The sequence below is a fragment of the Octopus sinensis genome, unplaced genomic scaffold (assembly GCF_006345805.1).
Source record: "Octopus sinensis unplaced genomic scaffold, ASM634580v1 Contig16291, whole genome shotgun sequence".
In the NCBI taxonomy this organism is placed as follows: Eukaryota; Metazoa; Mollusca; class Cephalopoda; order Octopoda; family Octopodidae; genus Octopus; species Octopus sinensis.
In genome coordinates, this window is record NW_021834254.1 from 7,501 (window position 1) to 32,470 (window position 24,970).

General features: G+C 36.0%; 1 protein-coding gene across 1 annotated transcript; it reads left to right on the forward strand.

Moving 5' to 3' along the window:
* Positions 1–1,510: 1,510 nt before the first annotated feature.
* On the forward strand, positions 1,511–23,715 carry LOC115230744 (BRCA1-associated RING domain protein 1-like; the record flags this gene model as incomplete). Its single annotated transcript, XM_029800880.1, has 4 exons — positions 1,511–1,567; positions 4,571–4,722; positions 12,476–13,005; positions 23,656–23,715. Coding segments are annotated over 4 exons (799 nt in total), but the record flags the coding sequence as incomplete, so codon positions are not given.
* Positions 23,716–24,970: the final 1,255 nt, after the last annotated feature.

Sequence of the window (24,970 nt, forward strand, 5' to 3'; positions counted from 1 at the left end):
TGTGTGTGCGTGTATTGTAATTATATGTGAATGTGTGCGCGTACGTGCGCGGGAGTGAATGTATGTATGTGCGCGTGCATACAAATGTGTGTTTATATGTTTGCAAACATACGCACACACAAGCATACACACACACCCACACACATATGCCCGCATACGTGCACATATATGCACGCAAGGACACACTTCGCAACTGAAGGAAAGATGGAAAAGACTATCAGTGGTGCGGGCGCATGCGAAACCGCAGGCCCGCCCACACAAGCGCAGACGCGATCCCGAAATAAAGCCAGCCACCAAAAACGTGTGTGCATGCATGTGTGTACGTGTGCGTGCGTGCGCGCATGCATGTGTGTACGTGTGCATGCGAGTGTGTATGTGTGAGTGTGTTGGTGTGTGTGTATGTGTGTCCGTACGAGTGTATGTAAGTATGTGTGTGTATATGTGTATGTGTGTGTGCGTGTATGTGTGTGTGTATGTATGTATGCATGTGTATGTATGTGTGCAAGTGTGTGTTTGTACGTGTGTGTGTGTGTATGTGTGCATGCGTGTATGTGTGCAAGCGTGTATGTGTGTGTATGTATGCATGCATGTGCATATGTGTGTGTGTATGCATGTGTGTATGCGTATGTGTGTGTATGTATGTGTGTGCGTGTGTGTATATATGTATATGTGTATGTATGTATGTGTGTGTGTATGTTTGTGTGTGTGTGTATGTATGTGGTATGTACGAATGAAAGTATGAATGTATGTATGTATGTGTGTGTGAATGTATGCGTGTGTGCGTGGGGGTGTCCTCTGGAGTTGTGTGGGCGTAATGTATGTATGTATGCGTGTGTATGTGTGCGTGTGTATGTGTGTGTGTATGTATGTGTGCGTGTGTATGTGTGTGTGTATGTATGTGTGAATGTATGGGTGTATGTCTGTATGTATGTATGTCTTGTGCATGTATGTATGTGTGTGTGTGTGTAGGTATGGGCGTTATGTATGTATGTATGCGTGTGTGTGTGTGTATGTGTGCGTGTATATGTGGGTGTGTATGTATGTATGCGAGTGTGTGTGTGTGCATGTGTGTGTGGGTGTGTATGTATGTGTGAGTGTATGGGTGTATGTCTGTACGTATGAGTGTATGGGTGTATGTCTGTACGTATGTATGTCTTGTGTATGTATGTATGTGTGTGTGTATGTGTGTAAGTGTGTGTGCATGTATGTATGTAGGTAAGTATGTGTGCGCACGTGCATGCAAGCATGTATGTGTGTATGTATGTATGTATTTATATAAGTGCCTGAAATGGTCATGACTTCTGGAACTTGACTGCGGAAAGAAAGCCACAAATGGCCCAACTTTTTTTTGCTTGTCCTTCTAATTGTTGTTTCTCTGGTCTGAACATTTTATTGTCCTCTATTGCATGTTTATTCCATTTTCATATTTATATATGTATGTGTATATATATCCCAAATTTGTAATAACATATATATATATATACATATGTTTTAACTTTTTTAATTCCAGTCTCGAAGTAAGTGCTAACCTGTGCTCCCTTGGCATCTGTGAACATCTGGTCTGCAGGTATAACTTAAATCTTTCATTATCTTGATATCTTTAGCTAAAATAGCATAAATAAAACTCTTGAAATAGTATCTCCACCTTTTGCTTCCTTTTACATGACTAAAATTGATCTAAGAGTCTGAAAATACATAATCAAATTGAAAAAAAAAACTGCAACATGCAACAACAACACAAGGAATCTACAACATTGAACCCTTTATTTGCAATATTACCTAATCAGCACAAAGTCATAGCTAATACTTACATTTAGTGTTGGATGGTGAATTAGCAGTATCTGGAGAGTTTTATATATATATAGTTTTTGTCATGTAACATTCTCTCTCATCTGACTAGAGTTGATAAAAAAAGATATCAGGTATATATTTTGTGACTAAGTCAGTCTCAACTGCAAAAATTTGCTGAATCTATTCAAAAAGACTCAATGTTTATATTTGATGTATAGCAGCCTGTTGCTGTTTAGCCCTAGATCTGCCTTGATAGAGCAGATGTATGATCTCAAGCTTTCTAACCATGCTTTTCACATTTATTACGTGACCGGATCAAGGTCTATATTAGCCATTCTGCTCCTTCTATTTTGCAAGATGATAGTTTGTGATTTGGTGAAGGTTTAGCTCTTATTCATTATAGGATGGAGTAAAAGGAGTAAAGACCCCTTTCAGTCTTGAATGACCATGGAAGTGCACCTAGAAAGTTCCCCTCTGATGCATGAGTCTGGGCAAGGTTCTTTATGGAAGCAGTCGCCCATGCATACCAACCTCCCCTTTCCATGCCACTGATGTTATCTAAGGGAAAGGCAAATGCTAATACAGCTTGGCACCAGTGACGTTACAACTCATTTCTACAGATGAGTGAACTGGAGAAATGTGAATTAAAGTGTCTTATTCAAGAACGCAACACACAGCACGGTTCAGGATTTGAGCTGACTGTCTCATGGTTGTGAGGTAATAAAAACAAGTGTAAAATATGTTAACTGGAGGTGTTCATAGCTACTCTAGAAAAAAATTCCAAGTGAAAACAATAAGGAGAATATTTAGAAATACTGTCTATTAAGTTGTGGCCAAATTAAATAATTTCTTTGTTACTTAACCCTAAAATCCTGTTATTGCTGTGCAACTTTCTTGGTAAACTTTTTTTTATTCACTGCCTGCAAATTCCATTGAAATCATTTTTTGAAACAATAGCTATGCTTTCTGGAACTTTGCCAAAGTGTGTTGCAGATTGTGCTGTGTGTTGCCTTAACACAAACCTGGTTTGGTCACTGAATCTCTACTGAAGCAAAAATTGTGTATTATCTAATTGGTAGTTGTGGTTATGCTGTAGTGGTGGTTGCAGTAGTTGTTGTGGTGTTGATAACAAGAGTAATTAGTGTTGATGTTTATCTCCAGTCACTCTTGATAGAGTATCATATTGTTCAACTCTTTCAGTGAATCAGAAAGTTTTTAATCTCCAAACCTATGTTCTCATGTAGCTCCTTCTCACAATGTAACAAAATAGTCTAAATGTTGCTGGTTGGCCTGCTAGAAATAGGACCAAAATACCCCTCAAAAAATCATCCTACAGTCTTTAAAAAGGGACACATTGGATGGTGTTGTTAGGATAAAACTGAAAGATGGGATGTTCATTCCTGGAATACATTGATTATCGGTCTAATCAGTCAGGGTTAAATTGGAGTTATACATCAGCTTTCTCCAGTTAAAGCTCTTGAGAAAAAAATATTTTTAGAGCAAGTTTTACCTTAAAATTTAGATTATCCTTCACACACAGAGGTGGAGTCAATGACTGGATAAAGTAGCTACTAACAAATAGGTCATATATTGAAATCTTCTGCATATCATTCATTAACAGAATGCATTCAAGATGTTTGGTTGCTATTTCTAGCGAATCGAATGGTCATAGAGAGGCTCTTTCATTAGCTCAACAGGGCACTTTGTAGTTTAAATGATAGCATATTCCTCAGGGACTTGTTTTGTTGTCTTTATTGACACAACTCTTTACTCCTCAGTTTGTCTGTCAGAATTAAGTACCATATCTTTTGAAATTGTTAGCTACAATAGACTATTGTCTTGTCTTGAGTGATTTATCTTTTGGCTGCTTCACACTATGAAATCAGAGTATCAACAATCTTAAAATCCTTTCAAGAGTTAGGTAGATTTCTTTTTATTTTTTATTTAATTATTCACATATAACTGTTGTTTGTAAATACATATACAACTTGCAATGTGGGCTGTTCCCCTCAATATTTGCTGAGCAGAAATTGCCATTATTTTGGTACTTTCTCAGTGTCAGTTCTTCCAGCTGTCATGAGCAGCAGTAATACTATATGAGGGAACATCCAGATTTTTTGCCCACATAACACACTTTTTTCCTCTTGTTACTCATGCAGCTTCCAGACCATATGAAGGCCAGCTGCACCCACATAGACTATGCAGGAGCTATTTTGTTTTATTACTTACTAAGGCTTTACTCTTTTTCTTTTTAGCTGTGATCATTATCTCACATGTTGCTCCATTTTCCATACTGATATGAGTTTGACAGCTTCACAGGATCTGGTGAGCTACAGGACCGTGTTGAGTTCCAATGTCAGCTTTGGTATTGTTTCTGCAGCTGGATGACCTTCCTAATGCCAACCACTTTACAGAGTACTTTGTGTGCTTTTCACTTTTTGGGCCTCTGGCATTGGTGAGGTTGCCAAGTAACTTGAAAGACAATTTAAGAACAAGAAAAAAGAAAAAGCACCCCTTGACTAAATGGAGGTGTGGTATTTGAAAGAGGAAGGAGGGGCAATGGTTCTATGCCAGGAAAGACCATCCCAGCTTTTATGATATTGATGTAAAAGTCTGCTTATGATCCTAATCAGATTCACATACATATGTACACATGCGCACACACCAAACTTTTCACTAGAAAGCAAATAAATCTATTACTTTTGTTTTTTTTTTCACTTAAGTATTTAAGGTAAATATTTACATTCTATATTTTCATTGTTATAATTTCTTTTCATAGGCAATGTTTAGATAAAGGGATTAACGGAAACTGCCCTATTTGCCGTCTACCATTTGATGCTAAAGATGTGAAAGACCAACTACTTGTATGTAATTTAGTTGACTTGTGTAAGCAGCTCGGAGAAATTGTTTACAATCCAACTGCAGTATCAAGTGAGTTTTTTTTTTTGTATCTAAATTAGTCTTATGGATTTACTGTCACGTAATCACTGTAGTGATGTACAATTCTAGTTTTTAAACTATTTTTAGTACATTGACATTGCTTTATAAATTTTTTTTACTTCATTAACTATTTTTACTAAATTATTGTAAATTGTTTTCACAACATTGATATAAAGATCTGTTTTACAACTGATTTTACTCCATTGGGGCAAAAGCTTGCTTTTTGGACTATTTGTACCACATTGTTGTGGAAATCTCCATGATAAAGTTCTTTTACTAAATTGGTAAGCAGGTTTATTTTTTTAAGCTGGTTTTACTACATTGGTGCAATGGCCTGCTTTTTTTGTTTTTATTACATTGATGTGAGGGTATCTTTTGTAAGCTAATTTTTCTATATTGGTACAGCAGTTTCTTTTTGAACTTGTTTTCACTATATGGTGTGTGTGTGGTTTTTATGATGATGATGATCATCATCGTTTAATGTCCTCTTTCCATGCTAGCATGGGTTGGACGATTTGACTGAGGACTGGCGAACCAGATGGCTGCACCAGGCTCCAATCTTGATCCTGCAGAATTTCTACAGCTTGATGCCCTTTCTAATGCCAACCACTCTGAGAGTGTAGTGGATACTTTTACTTACCACTGGCATGAGGGCCAGTCAGGCGGTACTGGCAATGGCCATGCTCAAATGGTACTTGCCACCTGCACAGGAGCCAGTCCAGCAGCACTTGCAACAACATCGCTCAAATGTTTTTTCATGTGCCAGTAAGGCAACGCTGGTAACGATCACGCTCGAATGGTGCTTTTTACGTGCCACCAGCACGGAAGCCAGTTGGCTGCTCTGGTAATGATCATGCTTGATGTAAATGTATATTTCTAAAGTACCTTTTTACTATATTTCTAAAAGACTTACAAATTGTTTTCACTGCACTGTTTTTTTTTTACATCATATAGTTATGTTTGTTACCTGTTAACTGTTTTTATGAAACTGATGGGATTATCAAAATTTTCTAAACTATTTACTAGTTAGAAGCTACTGTATCATTACTTCTGACATTATTATGCCAAACTGAAATAATTATCCCTTTAGCATTTAAACCAGCCATATCTGGCCTAAATATTCTGCCTATTTTATGTTCAAATTGATTGTATCTAATCTCTCACACTTACCTCCAGCATCTTGAGATCAACCTTCACTACTTCATCCCATATCTTCCTGGGCCTCCCTCTTCTGCAAGTTGCATCCACTTTAAGCAATCGGCACTTTATAAGTATTAATATCAGTGAATGGACAAATGAAAGAAAAAGGCACTCAACACATTAAGTTGGAGTTACATGTATTATTATTTAAAACAGTTTGATTCAGCTCCATGTGACATAAAATTTTACAAGGCTTCTTACAGAAACCTAGCTTCTTCAGTCTTAGATTACTGAATGAAGAAATACAGGGAATGGGGCTGCTATTGGTTAAGGCAGGTCATGTGGTGTTGTTTGAAGTGAGATTGAAATTTCAGCAACAGCAGATACATAAGAAAGGAGATGTTCCTGGACTGCATGGCTGGATAAGAAGCTGGTGGCACCTTGGTGTCTGGCAGGCCTTTGAAGGGACTTTGAAGCTAACAGAAGGAAGGCCAGATATATATATATATATATATATATATATATATATATATGTAGGTCCCGGGTTGATTCGGGGTTAACCACAGTAAATAAGGTACTCAATACATAGCAGAGTAAAATTAATTTATTATATAGAAGGAGCTTCTACAGGACTAGAACTGTTTCATTCAAGAGAAATCGATTTCTCTTGAATGAAACAGTTCTAGTCCTGTAGAAGCTCCTTCATCATCATCATCATCATCGTTTAACGTTCGTTTTCCGCGCTAGCACAGGTTGGACGGTTTCGACCGGAGTCTGGGGAGCAAGGGACTGCCCCAGGCTCCAGTCTAGTCTGGCAGAGTTTCTACAGCTGGATGCCCTTCCTAACGCCAACCACTCCGCGAGTGTAGTGGGTGTTTTTTACGTGCCACCTGCACAGGTGCCAGAGGGGTCTGGCATCGGCCACATATATATATATATATATATATATATATATATATATATATAGAGAGAGAGAGAGAGAGAGAGAGAGAGAGAGAGTGAGTGAGTGAGTGAGAGTGTGTGTGTACCAGATCTAGCCATCTTGGACTGTATTTCTCTATTTGATAATTTGAGCTTGAATGAAATATATAAAGGCATGGAGGGAGAGTGGAGAGGCCTGCAGTAAGTGGTAGGAGTGGTAGTTTGTAGGGCAATTTTGCCAGAAGACAGAATTATGTATGTGTGGGGGTGTTAGGAGAAGGTGGAGTGTGGTAGTAAAGATGTGCTTGTATGTATAGATGGCTATGATTTTACCTAGCTAGATATCTTTTCACAACCACAGCAAATCAACAGAAGTCTTTGTCTCTTGTCATCTCCTCTGTGAGTTTTAGCATCTCGGTATCATTTCTCCTTACTTCATTCCATGTCTTCCTGGGTCTACCCCTTCCACAAGTTCCCTACACAATTAAAAGATCATAATTTCCTTATGCAGCTGTCCTTATCCATATGCTACATATGACCATACCAGTGTGGTCTTCTCTCTCGCACACTACCTCTTTTACCCAATTTTTGTCTTAAATAATTTATACTCTATTGTATATGCACACTGACATTATCCATCCAGCAGAGTGTGCTGGCTTCATTTCTTTCAAGCCATCACATATCCTCTATATTCACAGTCCATGTTTCACTACCATGTAGTACAGCTGTCCATATACAAGCATCATACAATCTGCCTTTTATAATCAATGGGAGGGTCTTTGTTACCAACAAAGATAGTAGCTCTCTGAACTTTGCCCAGCTCATTCTTATTCTAGCATCTATGCTTTCAGAGTTTCCTCCTCCACTGCTAACTTGGTCACCTAGGTAATGGAAACTATCTATTACTCTTAAGGATTCCCCGGATATTTGAGAACCTATTATCTGTACATTCCTAGAGTTTATTATACCTACACGTCTTCCACACAAAAAGACTAATTTATCTGTTAACCTTCCTGTAATACCACTGCACCACTTATGTGTCCATAGCATGCACTGGGTACACCTTTTCTGCGTATCAAGCAGAGCCATCTCTGAAGAGATTTGTAATTTGTCCATTTAGCTACTGTGTAAATGTAATTAACTGTTTCCCTTCCCTCAAATTTCTAACTTCTACCAATGTCAAAAATAACAACAACAACAATGATCATAATAGTAATTGCAAATTTTGGCACAAGGCCAGCAAGTTCCAGAAGTTGATCACATTGACCCCAAAAGGATGAAAGGCAAAGTAGACTTCAACGAAATCTGAACTCAGAACGTAAGATACATGAAATACTGCTATACATTTTGCTTAATGTGTTAATGATTCTGCCAGTTCACAGCCTTAATAATGATAATAATAACTTAAAATAGGGAATTAATCAGAATTCAATATTAGTCATCAAATTATTTTAACAGATTACAAGAAGAAAATAAGTGACAGCATCCTTGTTCTGTTACATTGTTACTCCGTTTCCTCTTTATAGTTGTACCTTCTCATATCTTCGTGCCATTACACACAATCAATATCTATGTGTGTGTTATTTACTGGTTCTATTCACTGATGCTAGCATGACTGAATTGTCGCACTTTCACCTGGATTCTTTCCAAATCAGTTGGTTTTCTTCCAGAACCTTGAAATAACTGCTTCCCTCATTTCCATTAATACATCACACCCTCAATGGTCCTACTCTCCATCCAGAATGCTTGTCTCTCCCTTTCTCATCATTCCTGTAACCTTGTGCCCTCCTTTAGCTAATCACTTTATAAAATTCTCCCGCTTCCAAAAAAAAAAAAACACTCAGAAACTTCTTATTTGCCCACATTTTTCCTGGAGACATTGACTGTATAAATTTTATATGTCTCTAAGTGCGTATGAAGGTTATGAGCACTGTCCCTTCCTTTTAATAGAACTTCACTTGTGTGTATATATACATACATAATTTTTGTATCTGTTTTTCTATGCTTGTTGAAGTTGAACAGATTTTCTCCATCTCAGCACCTCACCACCAGTTGCAGTTCTTTGTTGTCTCTTTAATCGGGTTCAGCCTCCCGAGCTCATCCTTCACCACTTCCTCCATGTCTTCCTGTGTCTTTCTCCTCTGCAGGTTTCATTTTTTTCTTTTGGGATTGCTTACCACTTCACCCAGCAGTCATCCTTCATATTCACCACTTGTCTAGTACCTTCTTTTGCACAATGCATTTAATGTTTTAGAACCAGTTATTATCTCAGCTCATTCGTGTTCTGTTTAGTAAATTATGCTTATCTCCTTTCTTTCTGTTTTTAGTATAATCTTTACAGTCAATACTATTTTACTATTGTACAACATTGCACTTCATACACAAATAATTTGCCTTTTAGTTGGAAAGAGAATCTTTTTGTTGTTTCCTCTTTGAGTAAAGTTGATAGTTCCTTCAGCTTTCTCTATCTTGTTCTTAGTCTGGCTACTTTGCTTTAAGAACACTGTTTAATGGGTCATCTTGGTAACAGGGTATCAACTACTTTCTGAGTACTTGAAAGAATTTATTTCTTGAGTGTTCTTACTGCTAACTACTCTCCTGCCTTTACAACACACAAACCTTCCTGTGATCCTGTTGTGCTCCCATTATTCTCATTGGGTACACTGTACAGAATTCCTACCTACTCTTTTTTCTGCATATTCATGCATGGCCACTTCTTAGATGGTAGTAAACTATTGTTTGCTGCCTTACTAAGTAAAATTTTTCACTTTGCTAGGGTTACTTTGAGACCGTTGTTTCTTATGTTTTGGTTCCACATTTCTAATTTTTTCTACAAACAGTTGGTGTTGAACTCTTCTTTAATGCTCTGGAGAGCTGTAATAAAGTTGCTAAGAACTAAACCTTGAGGGAACACCTTGAATCTAGTAAATTTCTTCCTGAACTCATTGTGAACTTGCTGATAGTATTACTGTACATGACTTGCATGATAGCTCTCACAAACTATTCACATATTTTTAATTTTCTTAGCAACCATTACATTTTTGGTGTCCCTGTCAGAAGTCTGCTATAGGTCATATATAGAATCTTAACCTTAATCCTAATTAGTTGTGCTATGACCCTTTATTACTTTGTAATGCAATTCATCATTTTTTATGCATCTGTATTTGCTTCTTTCTCAAGCATCTCTTTGCCCTTGTAGCACTTGATGAAGGTATTATGTCAGTCATTGAGTATGACACCTCTCCATGCTTAATGAATGTCTGTACAGTTGATTAGCTGATACCATGGTTCACCAGATATTTTCAGTATTCTCTGATTTCACACGTTCAGTTGGTGCTTTTTATGTGCCACCGGCACAGAAGCCAGTCAAGGCAGCACTGGCATCGGCCACGTTCGAATGGTGCTTTTTACATGCCACCGGCACAGGTATCACAACTACTATTTCCATTTGATATTTATTTCGATGTTCATGTACTCGACTCAATAGGTCTCCTCAAGCACAGCAGGTTGTTCTGAAATCCAAGGTACTTTGAATGGGCTGGGGCTGTGCGGAACTGGTGCAGGAAGCAGCCTGGGTCTTTGCAGTCACAGCATATCTCCAGAGATCTCGGTCCTTCGTCATTATCTCTGTGAGGCCCAATGCTCTGAGGTCATTCTTGACCACCTCATCCCATGTCTTCCTGGGTCTACCTCTCCCCCTGATACCTTCAACTGTTTGGGAGCGGCACTTCTTCACACATCTCTCCTCATCCATCCGCAGTACATGACCATACCATCGCAAGCGTCGCTCTTGCACACCACATCTGATGCTTCTTATGCCCAGCATTTCTCTCAGGGTGCTTACACTCTGTCGTGAGTGCACACTAGACATTACACATCCAGCGGATCATGTTAGCTTCATTTCTTTCAAGTCTACACATGTCCTCTGCAGTCACAGCCGATGTTTCACTACCGTGAAGCATGGCGGTTCGCACACATGCATCATACAATCTACCTTTCGTTCTGAGCGAGAGACCCTTTGTCGCCAATAGGGGTAGGAGCTTTCTAAACTTTGCCTAGGCTATTCATATTCTAGTGGTGACACTCTCTGAGCATCCACCTCCACTACTAACTTGGTCACCTAGGTAGCAGAAACTATCAATTACTTCTAGTTTCTCCCCCTGGAGTGTGATGGAATCTGTTTTCTGAGTATCTGTGGTGTCTATTGTCCCTGTGCATCTGCTACACATGAAAGCTATCTTAACAGTTAATTTCCCTTTGATGTTGCTGCACCTCTTATGCATCCATAGCTTACACTGGGTACCTCTTATGGAGTTTCTACCTACACCTTCCCTACAGATCGAGCAGGGCCACCTGCTCGAGGGTGTGTGTGATGAGTTCGCTTTTCTGTTTACTATAACTTTGGTCTTTGCTACATTTACTCTAAGGCCCTTTGATTCTAAACCTTGCGTCCACACCCGAAATTTCTTTTCTAGTTCTGGTAGTGATTCTGCTATGAGACCAGGTCATCAGCATAGAGGAGCTCCCAGGGGCAACCTGTTTTGAATTCCTATGTTATTGCCTGGAGGACTATGATGAATAAAAGGGGACTGAGGGCTGAACCTCTACATACAAAAATATATATTCACTCTTGTCTGGATTTATTTGCACATACAAATATACATTCATTGATATATTTAAATTTATGCTTCTACACACACACACATAAACATATCAACACACACACACACAACATTCATGTCCAGATATGTATACGTAGACTTACATACAAATTCACTATTTTTAAAATTTGAACATCCCTATGCTAATTCAGTTGACTGTGTCTTTCCCTTTTGCATTTGAGACGTACCAATATATGAAAGTATTGCTAAAAATAACTAGAATTTGAGAAATGTAACAATGATCTGTGGTGGCAGAAAACACATTTAACACTTTAACATTCAGATTACTTTATTAAATGTAATTCTTATTCATTCACATGTTTTGAATTTATCATACATTATCTTGTAGCTTTGAGATTTCAATGATGTGATTATTTATTTTTGAATGACATTGTAGGCCAGGTGTAAGAAACCTGATACAGCCAGTTTGATTATAAAGCAGGTAGAATATTTGGGCCCGATACAACCAGTTTGAATACTGAAGGGTTAAGGAAATTTGTGAATTATGACTTTTTATTTTATATCATTTTATCTTATTCTGTGAATTTTATGAAATTCTTATTTTGGTAATGAGTAGAGAGATTGCTAGAGTATCAAGGACAATGCCTTGTGGTATTGAGTTGCTTCTTTCTACATGTTAAGTTCAAATCTCACAGGACTCAATGTTTGTTCTACATTCCTCTGATGTTAAGCGTCATATTGGTTCTAATTCAGCTGACTTATGAAAAGTATTCCAGCTATGATCATCATGCTTATCTATTGTTCATGTAGGTAATGTGTAACTTAGCACTACATTACTCAAAATCCTCCATTTTTTAAGATAGTTTGGTGTGATTTGTGGTTAAATTTGGATGCTATTTCAAGGATTTACAGGTTGTCTCATAGACTCAGTTCTTCTGATGTTGTTAAAATGGGAATCAGTTATATACACATCTCTCACAGAAATCTGTTGTGTGTATGTCCCAGTGGAAAAGATTATTCTTTGTTTTTTAACATGAAATTCTTTGTTATTTATTATTTAGGTGATGATGATGATGATAATAATACTAAAACTAGAGAAGACACTATTTATTCCTTGTCATCCAGAAGCACCAGTAACAAAAGTGAGGTCATCAAACCAATTTCTATCAAGTCCAGTGAGACTAGTGCTCTCAGCTTGTTTGCACATGAACTGGATAAGCAATCACAGGAAGCTATTTTTAATCAAACTCCAGAGAACTTACCACCAAAAAAACTGAGATCTTTGGAAAGAAAAAATATTTCCAAAGTTGCTAAGACAAGTTTTTTGCCAAATAAAAAACCTTGTATAACTAAGTATAAATCAAAATCCAGTTTGAAACATTTAAACTTGCTTAATGTATCTGATTCATCTTTGAGATGTAGCTTCTCAAGATTCTCAAATAAAGGCCGTAAAAGGTCAGCACCAGCCCTTGTGAACTTAGCATCTCCAGAACCTAAATGGAAGTCACCACAGACAAAAAAAACCAGGTCTCCTGCCATTATGAAGAAAAATGCTAAAGGAGAGACTCCATTGCATGTTGCAGTGATAAAGGTAAGACTTAAGATTTATTCACCCTATGTTAGTGTTTGTTTCTTACATTTTAAGAATTTTGTAGTTTATTTCCTCCTGTTTTATTTTCTTTAACATGGGTGAAAAACACTGTTCAACTTCCAGTGTAAGGTAATATTCTCAAATGGATGTTAAAATTGTAATGATATTGATAATGTCAATAAGAACTTTGATGTTGCTAATATCTACTGGCTAATAATAATAATAATAATAATAATAATAACAATAATAACAATAATAATAATAATAATAACAATAATAATAATAATAACAATAATAATAACATAATAATAATAATAATATAATAACAATAATAACAATAATAATAATAATAATAACAATAATAATAATAATAACAATAATAATAACAATAATAATAATAATAATAATAATAATAACAATAACAATAATAATAATAATAATAACAATAATAATAATAATAACAATAATAATAATAATAACAACAATAATAATAATAACAATGATAATAATAACAATAATAATAATAACAATAACAACAACAACAATAATGATAATAATAATGCCTTGATGCAGTACCAGGCAGTGGCTTTCATGGCTTCTCATCTTAACTGATTGGAAATGTTATGTACATTGTTATGTCTTGGTATAAAAGATGGGCTACAGCAAATATTCTGCTCAGTGCCACAGATTTGCTTGTCAGTTGTTTGACCTTAAATAATTGAGCATGTCTCTTAGTGGCTGATGATATGTGCATCTCTGATCACGAGCAGAAGTAGTGGGGGAACATCACAACCATGTGTTGAGAGGAATTCTTTGGAGTTTGGCTAATTCACCTCTGGAAGCATGGGTGTTTTGTTCAACATCCTTAAATAACCCTTATTCAGGGACCGTTTGAGCGAAATGGGTTACATTATTTACATTTGACAGATATTTGTCCTCATCTTGTTCGTTAATGCAACGTTTTGGCTGATATACTGGGGTTCCACAGTGGTATTTTAGGGATCCATGAAAAAATTTTGTTTTACTCTTTACTCTTTACTCTTTTACTTGTTTCAGTCATTTGACTGCGGCCATGCTGGAGCACCGCCTTTAGTCGAGCAAATCGACCCCGGGACTTATTCTTTGTAAGCCCAGTATTTATTCTATCAGTTTCTTTTGCCGAACCGCTAAGTGACGGGGACGTAAACACACCAGCATCGGTCGTCAAGCAATGCTAGAGGGACAAACACAGACACACAAACATATACACACATACATATATATATACATATATACGACAGGCTTCTTTCAGTTTCCGTCTACCAAATCCACTCACAAGGCTTTGGTCGCCCCGAGGCTATAGCAGAAGACACTTGCCCAAGATGCCACGCAGTGGGACTGAACCCGGAACCATGTGGTTGGTTAGCAAGCTACTTACCACACAGCCAGTCCTGTGCCTGGCTGTGATGCATTTATTTTAGATGCATTTATTGCAAGAAACAGCCAAGTTTTCTTTCTCTAACATTATACATGGTTCAAACTACACAAGTGAATGTGTGAAAACACAAAATAGGAATTGTGAAAGAAATATCTCTAAAATTAGTTTTTAAACAATGAATGGCAAAGGGGTCCACCAGAATAGAATAATAATCAAAGGGGTCCATAGGCAGAAAATGGTTGAGAACCACTGGTATAGACTATCCCTTGTTAGTATTCCATTAGTCCCTTAATTCTTCACTTGTATCTGCAGTGTTAAGTATGATGGAATTGATAGCTAAGATCAACTTTGATACTGTCATCCCTAGCTACACTCCTAAATGTGATGAAGTCAAAGGTTTAGCTGCATAGAGTTAAGGTATGAAGTAAGTGAAAGAAGAGCAGTTTGATGTTTCTTGTTCTCTGACTCTTTCTATTATTTTTCTTCTTTCAATATTTTCTACTTTTGTTTCTTTCTTTCAATCTCTTTCTTTAACTCTTCTCCTTCTTCCCTAGTCACAATCACCACTCTGATGGCATCAACACCATCACTGCTGTTAATATAACCACTACTGCTGCCACCAACATCAGTATTATCACTATCACAGATATCTTCACCACCATAAACATCACCCCCATCTACCACTGCCATAAAGATCAATACCAACACCAGTGTTACCAACATCACCACCACCATCACACCACCAATGATGACACTACCATTACAGATATCACCATCATCACCTCCACTGTCACAAACCTCACCATCATCACCATCACTGCCACTAACATCAACACAACTATCACCATAGACATCATTACTGCCACAAACAACATTGATACCACTGCTACCAACATCACCACCTCAACCATTAAGAGCTCATAAGATGTTTATTGCCACAGCAGTTTCCACATTCTCTATTTATGTCATTAATTAACATTACAAATTGGACTGCTTTTTCTCTTTTTCACATACATTTACATAACTACATATGTAAATGCCAGAGTGGCGGGGGGGACAAAAGTTAGGAATAATTGGAAATTTACCTTAAATATTCTTCTGATCCAATGGTGTGGACTGGCATATTTTGTGAAAGATTAAGTGAATCATTTTATTCATTCATTCATTCATTCATTATAGTAATGTAACAGGAGGAACATACATTCATGTTAGTCTTTTATTTTAAATTAAGTGGTTTTCCTTTGTCAGAATGATGTAAAATATAGCTATCTAAGTTTCCAAACTCACTGTTGTTTTTCCTTTTAATATGTGGATGGGTTGGTTTGTGTGTAGGTGGAGTCATATGAAGCCTGCAGGAATCAACCCTGAACTCTTGGTGCTCTGAAGTAAATAGGCATGTCCACTTATGATAACAACAAAACAAATGCCCTAACAATGCTTCAAGTTTATGCATTCGGTGGAGTCAAAAAGGATGAAAAGTCAAAGTTATATTACTATTCTACCATAATGTTGCTCATAGATTAGTTGAGTCCCTACTCCATCTATAGAACTTATCAATGGCTTGCAGTAGTGATGTACCTTAGAAATGTCTATCTATCTTTATGTTATAAATCTTTTTCCAAAATGTCACCTGTAAGTTCTATATATAACTTGTTTACTCTTCTGTTGTCTTTACTTCAAGGTTAAATATATTCTGAACTATAGAGACAAAATTATTTGAGTCTAAGAGGAAGGAGCAGTACCAACATTTATAGAATTTCCCAGGTTGGTCAGGTTATTGTTCTTTAGCTTCAGGTTAGCTTTCTCCAGTCCTGATCCAGCAGACCTATGATCAAAGGAGTTCCAATGTAGTCTTTTATATTGATAATATATTAGGGTGGATCTAGCAGCTAAGTGAACACATGGCTCATAAAACGCAAAACAACTGTGTGTGATTTGAAGATGACTTGGCTGCTATTTCTAGCAGGTTGAGTGACTATTTAAGGAGCCCCCTTACCAGTGTAGTTCTATAGAATGAAATAGTCGAGACTGTTGTTCTTGTGGTTGTTTGGCCTTTATCCAAATTTGATTTTACCATGAGATTTAGCCAAGTAACACTTTCAGTATATGTTTGTGTGCATCCTTTTGATACTGAAACACCAGTAGTGTATTTGAATTTATGTGTCTACATAGTCACTGAGCAAATAGAAATGGCAGCCAAATCTCTCTCAAATCCTACCATACCGTCTAGAAAAATGGGAGGAACACATTAGGTCATGTAGTCCTACATATTCCCAAAAAATGACTGGATGGTCATGGCTGGAATGCTTTTGATCATAGGGCTACATGATAAAGGCTGACCTAGGACTAAACATCAATTTCTGTTTCTTATACAAACTTTTCTTCTCTCTTTTAGTATTGCTTACTCTCTCTCTCTTGTAGCTTTACCAAGCTTTCATCATGACTCCTTGTGAGTTTTAATTAAACACCACTCCTAATCTTCCTCTTTTTTCTCCTCATTATCATCACCATCTTTTCCATCACTTTCATCACCAGCACAGTTGGAGGTTGCTGGTTTAATGAGATCTATTTCTGATTGCTTTTTGTGATTTGCAAGTCTTCAAAATAATTCTTAGATGTCTAGACTTTTCAGATGGACAGCTTTACATATCAATGTTCTTTTTCTTTACATTTTGGCTATTGTTGGTTGTTATTGTTTGGCCTTTATCCAAACTTGGAATTTCATTGAGATTTAGCCAAGTAACACGCACGCACACACACACACACACACACACACACTTATACAGACAAGAATTACCCAGAGAGATACAAGCAAAAGCACATGCTTGCAAAGCATAGAAATATAAAGCAGTAAAATAGCATAAATGGAAGAAACAGAAGAGAATCTGACGTTTTGGGTGATAAACTTTATCAAAGAGAATATAAAAATTTATAGCAAAAAATAAAATAAAATAAGTGAAAAGCAAGTGAAAGAGGAAAATATGACAGCAAAAAAAAAAAAGCCCAGTGGCATGGAAAGTCTCATATGGAATGGAAGTTGGCAAGTGGAATAGTACAACAGGAAGTGGAAGCACAATTTGGGTCACAGTGGGGTTGAATGAAGAAAGTAGGATGAAGAGAGTGAGAGATAAAATGAATAAAAGACAGAGAAGGGAAGAAGAATGGAAAGAAAAAGTAACCTATCAGTTTTTTCTCTGGGAACAGGTTGCTGGCCCTCTCCCAGCCTTTTTTTCTTTTGTAAGAAAAATATATGAACTTTTTTCAAAGCAAAATATGGTTGATTCTAGGAGAGGAGATAGAAATTCACTACAAAATAGGACTGACAGAATGGTACTAGAGCAATCTCAGAAGTTTGAAAGGTGAAGTTGAACTCTAGTTTCACCAAGCCAGAACAAATACTGCAAGGTTCCCTGAAGCTGTAATGACTATTAATTCACTACTGAACCTCTAAAATACATACATACATATATTAATAAGTATTTGTGCTTGTACACATACTCACACAAACACCCACTCATATATTAAGGATAGTGAACACAAACAAAAAGGAAGAATGAATAGAAACTGTTCTCACTTCCTGTTTGCTTTCTTGAAATGTGCTACTTTCCCATAAATGAAATTCTCTGTATGTAAATGTGTGTATTTGGGATATGTGCTTGTCTGTGTTTGTGTGTATAAAGATGCTTGTCCTAACTTGTAAGTACTTGTGTGTACTTCATTGAATCTACTTGTATGGATGTTTGTATATGTATTTTGTGTATGTGTCAACACAACTCTGTGAATGTATGCATGAATGAGCACAACTGCTTGTGTGTATATTTTATGTATAAGAGTAGTTGAATACCAACATATGAAGAATCACCTGAAGCTAAGCTTTCTGTTCCAGGCAATGCTAGCTTCATAATGAACTGCTAAGGTCCTCTCTACACTTCATGTTGATTATGTATGTCAGATTTAATATTAAAAAACCACATGCACAATACAGCTTAACACTTTCACTTCAGATGTCACAGCCTTTCTGTCACATATCAACTGTTTAGCCATTATTATTATTATTACTGTTTCTTTATGACCCTTTACATTTTGAGATCAAATCTCGCTGAGGTCAACTTCACCTTTCAGCCCTCCTGGGTCAGTAAACTCTCAGTCTTGTGCTTCAGTTGACTAACCCATTACCCCAAATTTCATGCCCTGTACCTAAACTAGCAGAATCATTAGCACTTTGGACAGAATGTTTAGCAGCATTTCTTCTAGTTCTTGGTTGACTTTTCCTATCATCATTTCAGGGTCAGTAGAATATATATCAGTTGATTATCGAGGTTGGTGTAATTGATGATCCCTCTCCCTAAAATTCCAGGCCTTGTGCCTATAGTAGAAAGGATTATTATTACTAGGGTAGTGGGTTGGCTGAATCATTTGAACTTCAGTTATAATGCCCTGCATATTTTCATTCTGAGTTCAAATCTCATTGAGGCTTATCACCCTTCCACATTGAATAAAATGAAGTACCTGTCAAATACTGGGGAACAATGGTATTGACTAACCCTCCCCTCAAAATTGTTGGCTTTGTGCCTATATTAGAAACAATTGTTATTGTCTTTTCAGGTACAGTAAGGTTTGTGAGGTTGCAACAGTTTTTAGTTCCAACTAATTACCTGTGTTGTGGAAATTTAATGGAGATGTTTTTGTTTTTGTAGCTAAATTTTGCAAGTTGGCTGCATAAATGTCTACAAGGTACTTTATGATATGGAGTAGTGACATAGATGATTATATCAATATCAGTATTTGACTTGTGTTTATTTTAGTGACTCTGAGAGAATATAAATTGACTTTCAACGATTTGAACTCCAAACACAAATGATAGTACTGAAATACCATAAGACTTTCCTACTTGATGCTTTACAATTTCTGTTTTTCTACCAATACCACCATCATGCTACCTACAGAAACAGCAATCACAATAAGCATAGGGTAATGTAGGAGACTTTATGTAGTTGCTTGTCCTACTTGAAATAGAGGCAAAATCTCTTTTTTGTGAAATATACTGTTATAAAAGAGGACAAATTTCATAATGTCCTGGATAATACAGTGTCTGAAAAAATAGATGAAATGGTCATAGCTGGATTGTCTTTGACCATGAGACAGTTGAATCACAGCTAATATGAGCAGTCATATCAAGAACTATTTAATATAACAATATCTCTCCATAAGAAATTTTCTGTCAAAAAAGAAAAAAGAAAATCCCCCCTCCTTCTCCCAACTAATAAATCACTGAATCTGCTCTCCAGAAATTACACAAACCCTTAACACCTCTTAATAAAGAATGTAAGAGGCAGTAATTATCAATTATTTAAAATAGTGTCCACAAGGGTCCTATATTGAGGACATGTCTTCTGGGACATGATACTTGCTCATTCATCTTTGTAATTTAATCAGCCATACACGTTTGTTGAAGAAAAATTATTATAACTAATTGGATAGCCTACTTATATCAACCTTACCATCTGTTCTTTCATTGTGAAAGAGCTCTCTTTCTTACCAAAAGGAGCACCTGCCCTACTAACTACTGTTCATCTGAGTCAGTAACAGAGCTACTATGTGGTTGCTTTACTTACTAGATATAACAAGCAAATTCCCTTTGAACTACACCCTACTATTTCAAAAAGAAAATTGTATAATGTAAATCCTGGACACAGTGTTTAATTAGTCTACAACTTATGTATGATCAGTTCAGCTGATGTCACAAATCTATTGCTTTTAGAAGCCAGTAATTCTGTTTTGAAATCTGTGTCCCCTCTCCTGACAAGAAAGAACAGGATTGTAACATACAGATTAATCAACTTCCATTTATTAATTTGAGGACATATCACAAAGTCACACACGTAGATAAAATGTGGGAAACAGAAAATGGAATTCACAAGACCCTTTATTCAGAACCACTACAGTTGTTTTGACCCATTGTGCACTGGTATCTTACAGCTGAGATGCTGTACAATATATATAAGCAGATGCTTGTGACACATGTGAGAAAAATGTTCTTGAAATTTTAAGAATTGATGTGCAATAAAACCATATGTATTGTACAAAATACAAAAGTATTCCACTTAATTGTTTATAATAATAATACAAAAAGATAGATATAATTATTTATGGTATCACACTGGTACTCATTCAATATATAATTTATTGGAACTGTTTGTATATTTGCCTTTCATTTGGTCAGTTTTTTTCTTAATAATAATCAAATAATTACTTATGGCCGTTAACTATGCAATACTTCTGCTGGCAATTTTCTATCCAGTGTTGGGTGAAGTAAAGAACAATAAGAGAATAAAACGTTTCAGTAAACGATTTTAGTGGCAAGCTTTTTGAACTCCTTGCTTAATGGTTTGAATAATGCATTTTGCTTCATCATTTTAAAGTGGAATATAAAATAGGTGACATCAAATGACAGTTACTCTTTTTACGGCAAAACTACCCAAAGTTGGATGAAGTAGACTGAATTCACTGTTGCAGATAACTGTTTCAAGTAATCTTGCAATGATAAAAATTTTCCACAGGCCTGTCTAAGTTGCATGAGTAATTGTTGATGTTTTCAAAAACAAAAATGCATTGGATAATGCAAGTTCTAGTTACATTATCTGAAAATAAGATGAGATGGTCGTTGCTCAAATACCTTTGATTGTAGGACTACTTAAACATGATTAATCTTGAATTAAGCAACTAAATTTTCAACAGAATTTTGTGAGGTTTCTATTGAAGTTGGGGTAAAAAATGAAGAAAAATTCTCTGAAGGTATAAACCATCTAAAATAGTAAAATACTGATTTGTTAAATCCCACTATTTTCGCTCTTTTCTTTTTTGGCTTATATAACTTTGCTGCTACATTGTAAATATCTTTTATTTTTTCTTTTACTGCAGCCATGCTGGGGCACCACCTTGAATTTTAGTCAAACAAATCAACTCCAGTACTTATTTTTATTGCCTGATACTTATTCAAACAGTATTTTTTGCCAAACCACTTAGTTATAGGGACATAAACATGCCAACACCAGTTGTCAAGTGGTGGTGGTGGGAGACAAACACAACTGCATACACACATGATGGGCTTATTTCAGTTTCCATCTCCCAAATCCACCCACAAGGTTTGGTTGGCCTGAGGCTATAGTAGAAGACACTTACCCAATATGGCAAGTTATGGGACTGAACCTGAAACCATGTGTTAAGGAAGCAAACTTCTTACCACACAGCCACACCTGTCAATTATTTTCTCTTAAGTTCTACAATGATACATGGCTACCATTACTTAAATAATTTGTTTTAAGATAATCAACAATGTGTTCAATACAGGATTTTCGAAAAATTAAATATACTGTTTATCCAACAACATGATGATACAGTTGGTAGTTAAAATAGGAAGAATGTTGCTTGAATAGGGACAGCGATGTTAGAGTAAGGAGAATGTTGTTGGAATTGGGAGAATGCATGAAAGTAGAAAGAATGGTGTAATCAGAAGAATGTGTCTGTTTTAAATTGTTTGTATTTAGATTAAACTTTCCATTATAATTTTAGTTTAGAACTTTTTTTGCTTTCCAGAAGTGTAAAATGTCAGTTATTTTATTAAATCTCTCCAAATATCTTATTTTCGAAATTGAAACACATAGGCAGAGTATTTCATTTGTTATATGGTCGAGAAAGAGTTAAAATGAGCTAGACCGTGTTAAAATTAGAAGAATATTGATTATATTGAAATTGAAAATAAAATAAAAACAAGGACATTGGTACAAAGATCAATTACTGAGAGATCAGTTGAGCAATATATCACTGGTTCAAAATTTATCTCTGTGCCACAGTCTTTCTTGTGATACAGTCTGGTTGTAGCGCTTGCATTTGCACTCAGCAAGACTTAATGTCCTTAAATTATGTAGGACAGCTCCTAGCAGTTCTTCAATACATCAACTAAAAATATATACACATAGTATTGATGGAAACCAGAAATCAATAGAAACATTGATTTCCATTTTTTACTTTCTTTACTGTTTATATATTTTTCTATATTGATTTGTTTCCATCAATACCATTATTGATTCCTAAGATTGGCACATGGCCAGACATTTGTTGGAGAAAGGCAAACTTATTGAATTGACCACAGGATGCAAGTAGTGCATACTTTATCAACCCCAGAGGGATGAGAAACAAGGTTGAGTCAAGTTGGATTTGAACTTAAAAGGATGTGAGGCTTTTAGTTACATTACTTTTCCATTTCTGTTATTCTGTTACATTTTCAGTAGGGTTTCTTTTTAATTAGGCATAAGCCTACTATATTTTCAGCAGGCTAGAGCAATGTGATCTTGTAATTTATGAGCTTTACTGAAAAGAATTACCTGCATAAGTGAAATGAAATAGTGTTATATAGGAACTGAAATTGTGACAATGTCTCAAGTTGCCAAAAGTGTCAATTTCTAACTTACATTAAAATCAGAAATTTGTAAGAGTAGAAAGACAATCTCTTTTTAAAATATATGTGCAGGAGTGGCTGTGTGGTGAGTAGCTTTCCTACTAACCACATGGTTCTAGGTTCAGTCCCACTGCATGGCACCTTGGGCAAGTGTCTTCTACTAATAGCCTCAGGCTGACCTAAGCCTTGTGAATGGATTTGATAGACGGAAACTGAAAGAAGCCCATCACATATATATATATATAGAGAGAGAGAGAGAGATAGATGTATATATATGTGTGTGTATATGTTTGTATCTGTGTTTTCCCCTAACATCGCTTGACAACCAATGCTGGTGTGTTTACGTCCCCGTAACTTAGCGGTTCAGCCAAAGAGATTGATAGAATAAGTACTAGGCTTACAAAGAATAAGCGTTGGGGTCGATTTGCTCAACTAAAGGCAGTGCCCCAGCATGGCTACAGTCAAATGACTGAAACAAAAGAATAAAAGAATGTCATCTTCATTTAACATCTGTTTTCCATACTGTCATGGGTTGGACATGTGTGCATACACATATATATAATTACATACACATACACACATATGCATCTGTATATATACACACGAATGTATGTATATACATACACACATATATATTTATTCAATCATTTTAATGTACATTTTTCATGCTGCTAAGAGTTGGATGAGGATTGATTTTGTATATTTTATGGTTGGATGTTCTTTTTGTCATCAACTCTTAAATGTTTTTCAAGTAAGGGATTTTCATATTCCACAGGTTTTCGAAATTGTTGAGCAACTTATGAACAAAGTCTGTGTACATCAACATAAATGGTAAAGAGAGAAATACGAATACCTGTACATATTTGAGTATGCTTGTGCGCACACACACACACTCTCTCTCGGCTTAAAACAGTTCTTGTTAATCAAGTTCTCACTCTTTGTTTTCTGTTGTTTTTCTTTGCCCTCTTTCTACTCATATTATACTTCAGATATACAATTACAGCACTACTGTTAGTTTCGGTCTTAAACACTCCTGAATGGAGTTTTTGTCTATTAATTGCTTGGATAATTTCAGTTGATAGTTTTTCAACTTTATATATGGAAAATCCAAACCTGTTTATATACACACATATATTTATATGTGTAGATGCACACATGTACATGTATACACACACTATGTATGTTACATATGTATGCATATGTAGGAGATTTTTTTTTTTCTGAAAAAGATTTTTTTTGTGAAGAGGAAACAGCCATCATTACTTTGTTAATAATCTGAGTTCAGCATCTCAAGTGTATGGCAATTAAGCTAACAGTAAGCTACTGAACAGAAGTGGTCATTAATAAAAATGTGGAGAAAAATTCCCCAACAAACAGGGAATTACTTCATTGCCACAAGTTTGAATTATTTCCATTTGAATTCTGTCATTATCTTACAATTCTTGTTTTGTAGTGGGTGTATTTCTTTTTCTTAATGTTTTTGAAGGTGTTCTTCATATCCAAATATATTTGTAAAGTTAAATGTTAGTCAGTTGCCATCTCTCACTTGCATTGTCTTCTTCACACCCTGACATCCACCACCGATGCAAAAACAATAATAAAAAGAAAAGTGCTGTGAATGCCAGCGTTTAAGAAATTGCGTAATGTTACTGTTAGGAGAGTTCCATAAGCAAATCCAAAGATACAATTTTGAGCAATATAACTTGAATGAATACTAATCATTTATTAACTAGGGAAAATATAAGAATTGATTACACATAAATGTGTGTGTTATAATTTCTAGCATTCACAAGGACTCACAGTATGGTGACAGTGGAATGTTTTAGATCAACCATGTTATTTATTTTGTCAACCCCTGAAAATAGGAAAGGCAATGTTAATCTTGTCTTGATTTGAATTCTGAATGTAAAGAGATGTAACTTCTCTACCAAATTTTTCACTTGTAATAATGGTCTCTCATCTAGGCACAGGGCCAGTAATTTTAAGCAGAGGTGATTAGTTGATACCATCAACCCTAATACTTTATTTTATTCATCCTGAAAGAATGATAGGCAAAATTGATCTTGACAGGATTTGAACTCTGAAAGTGA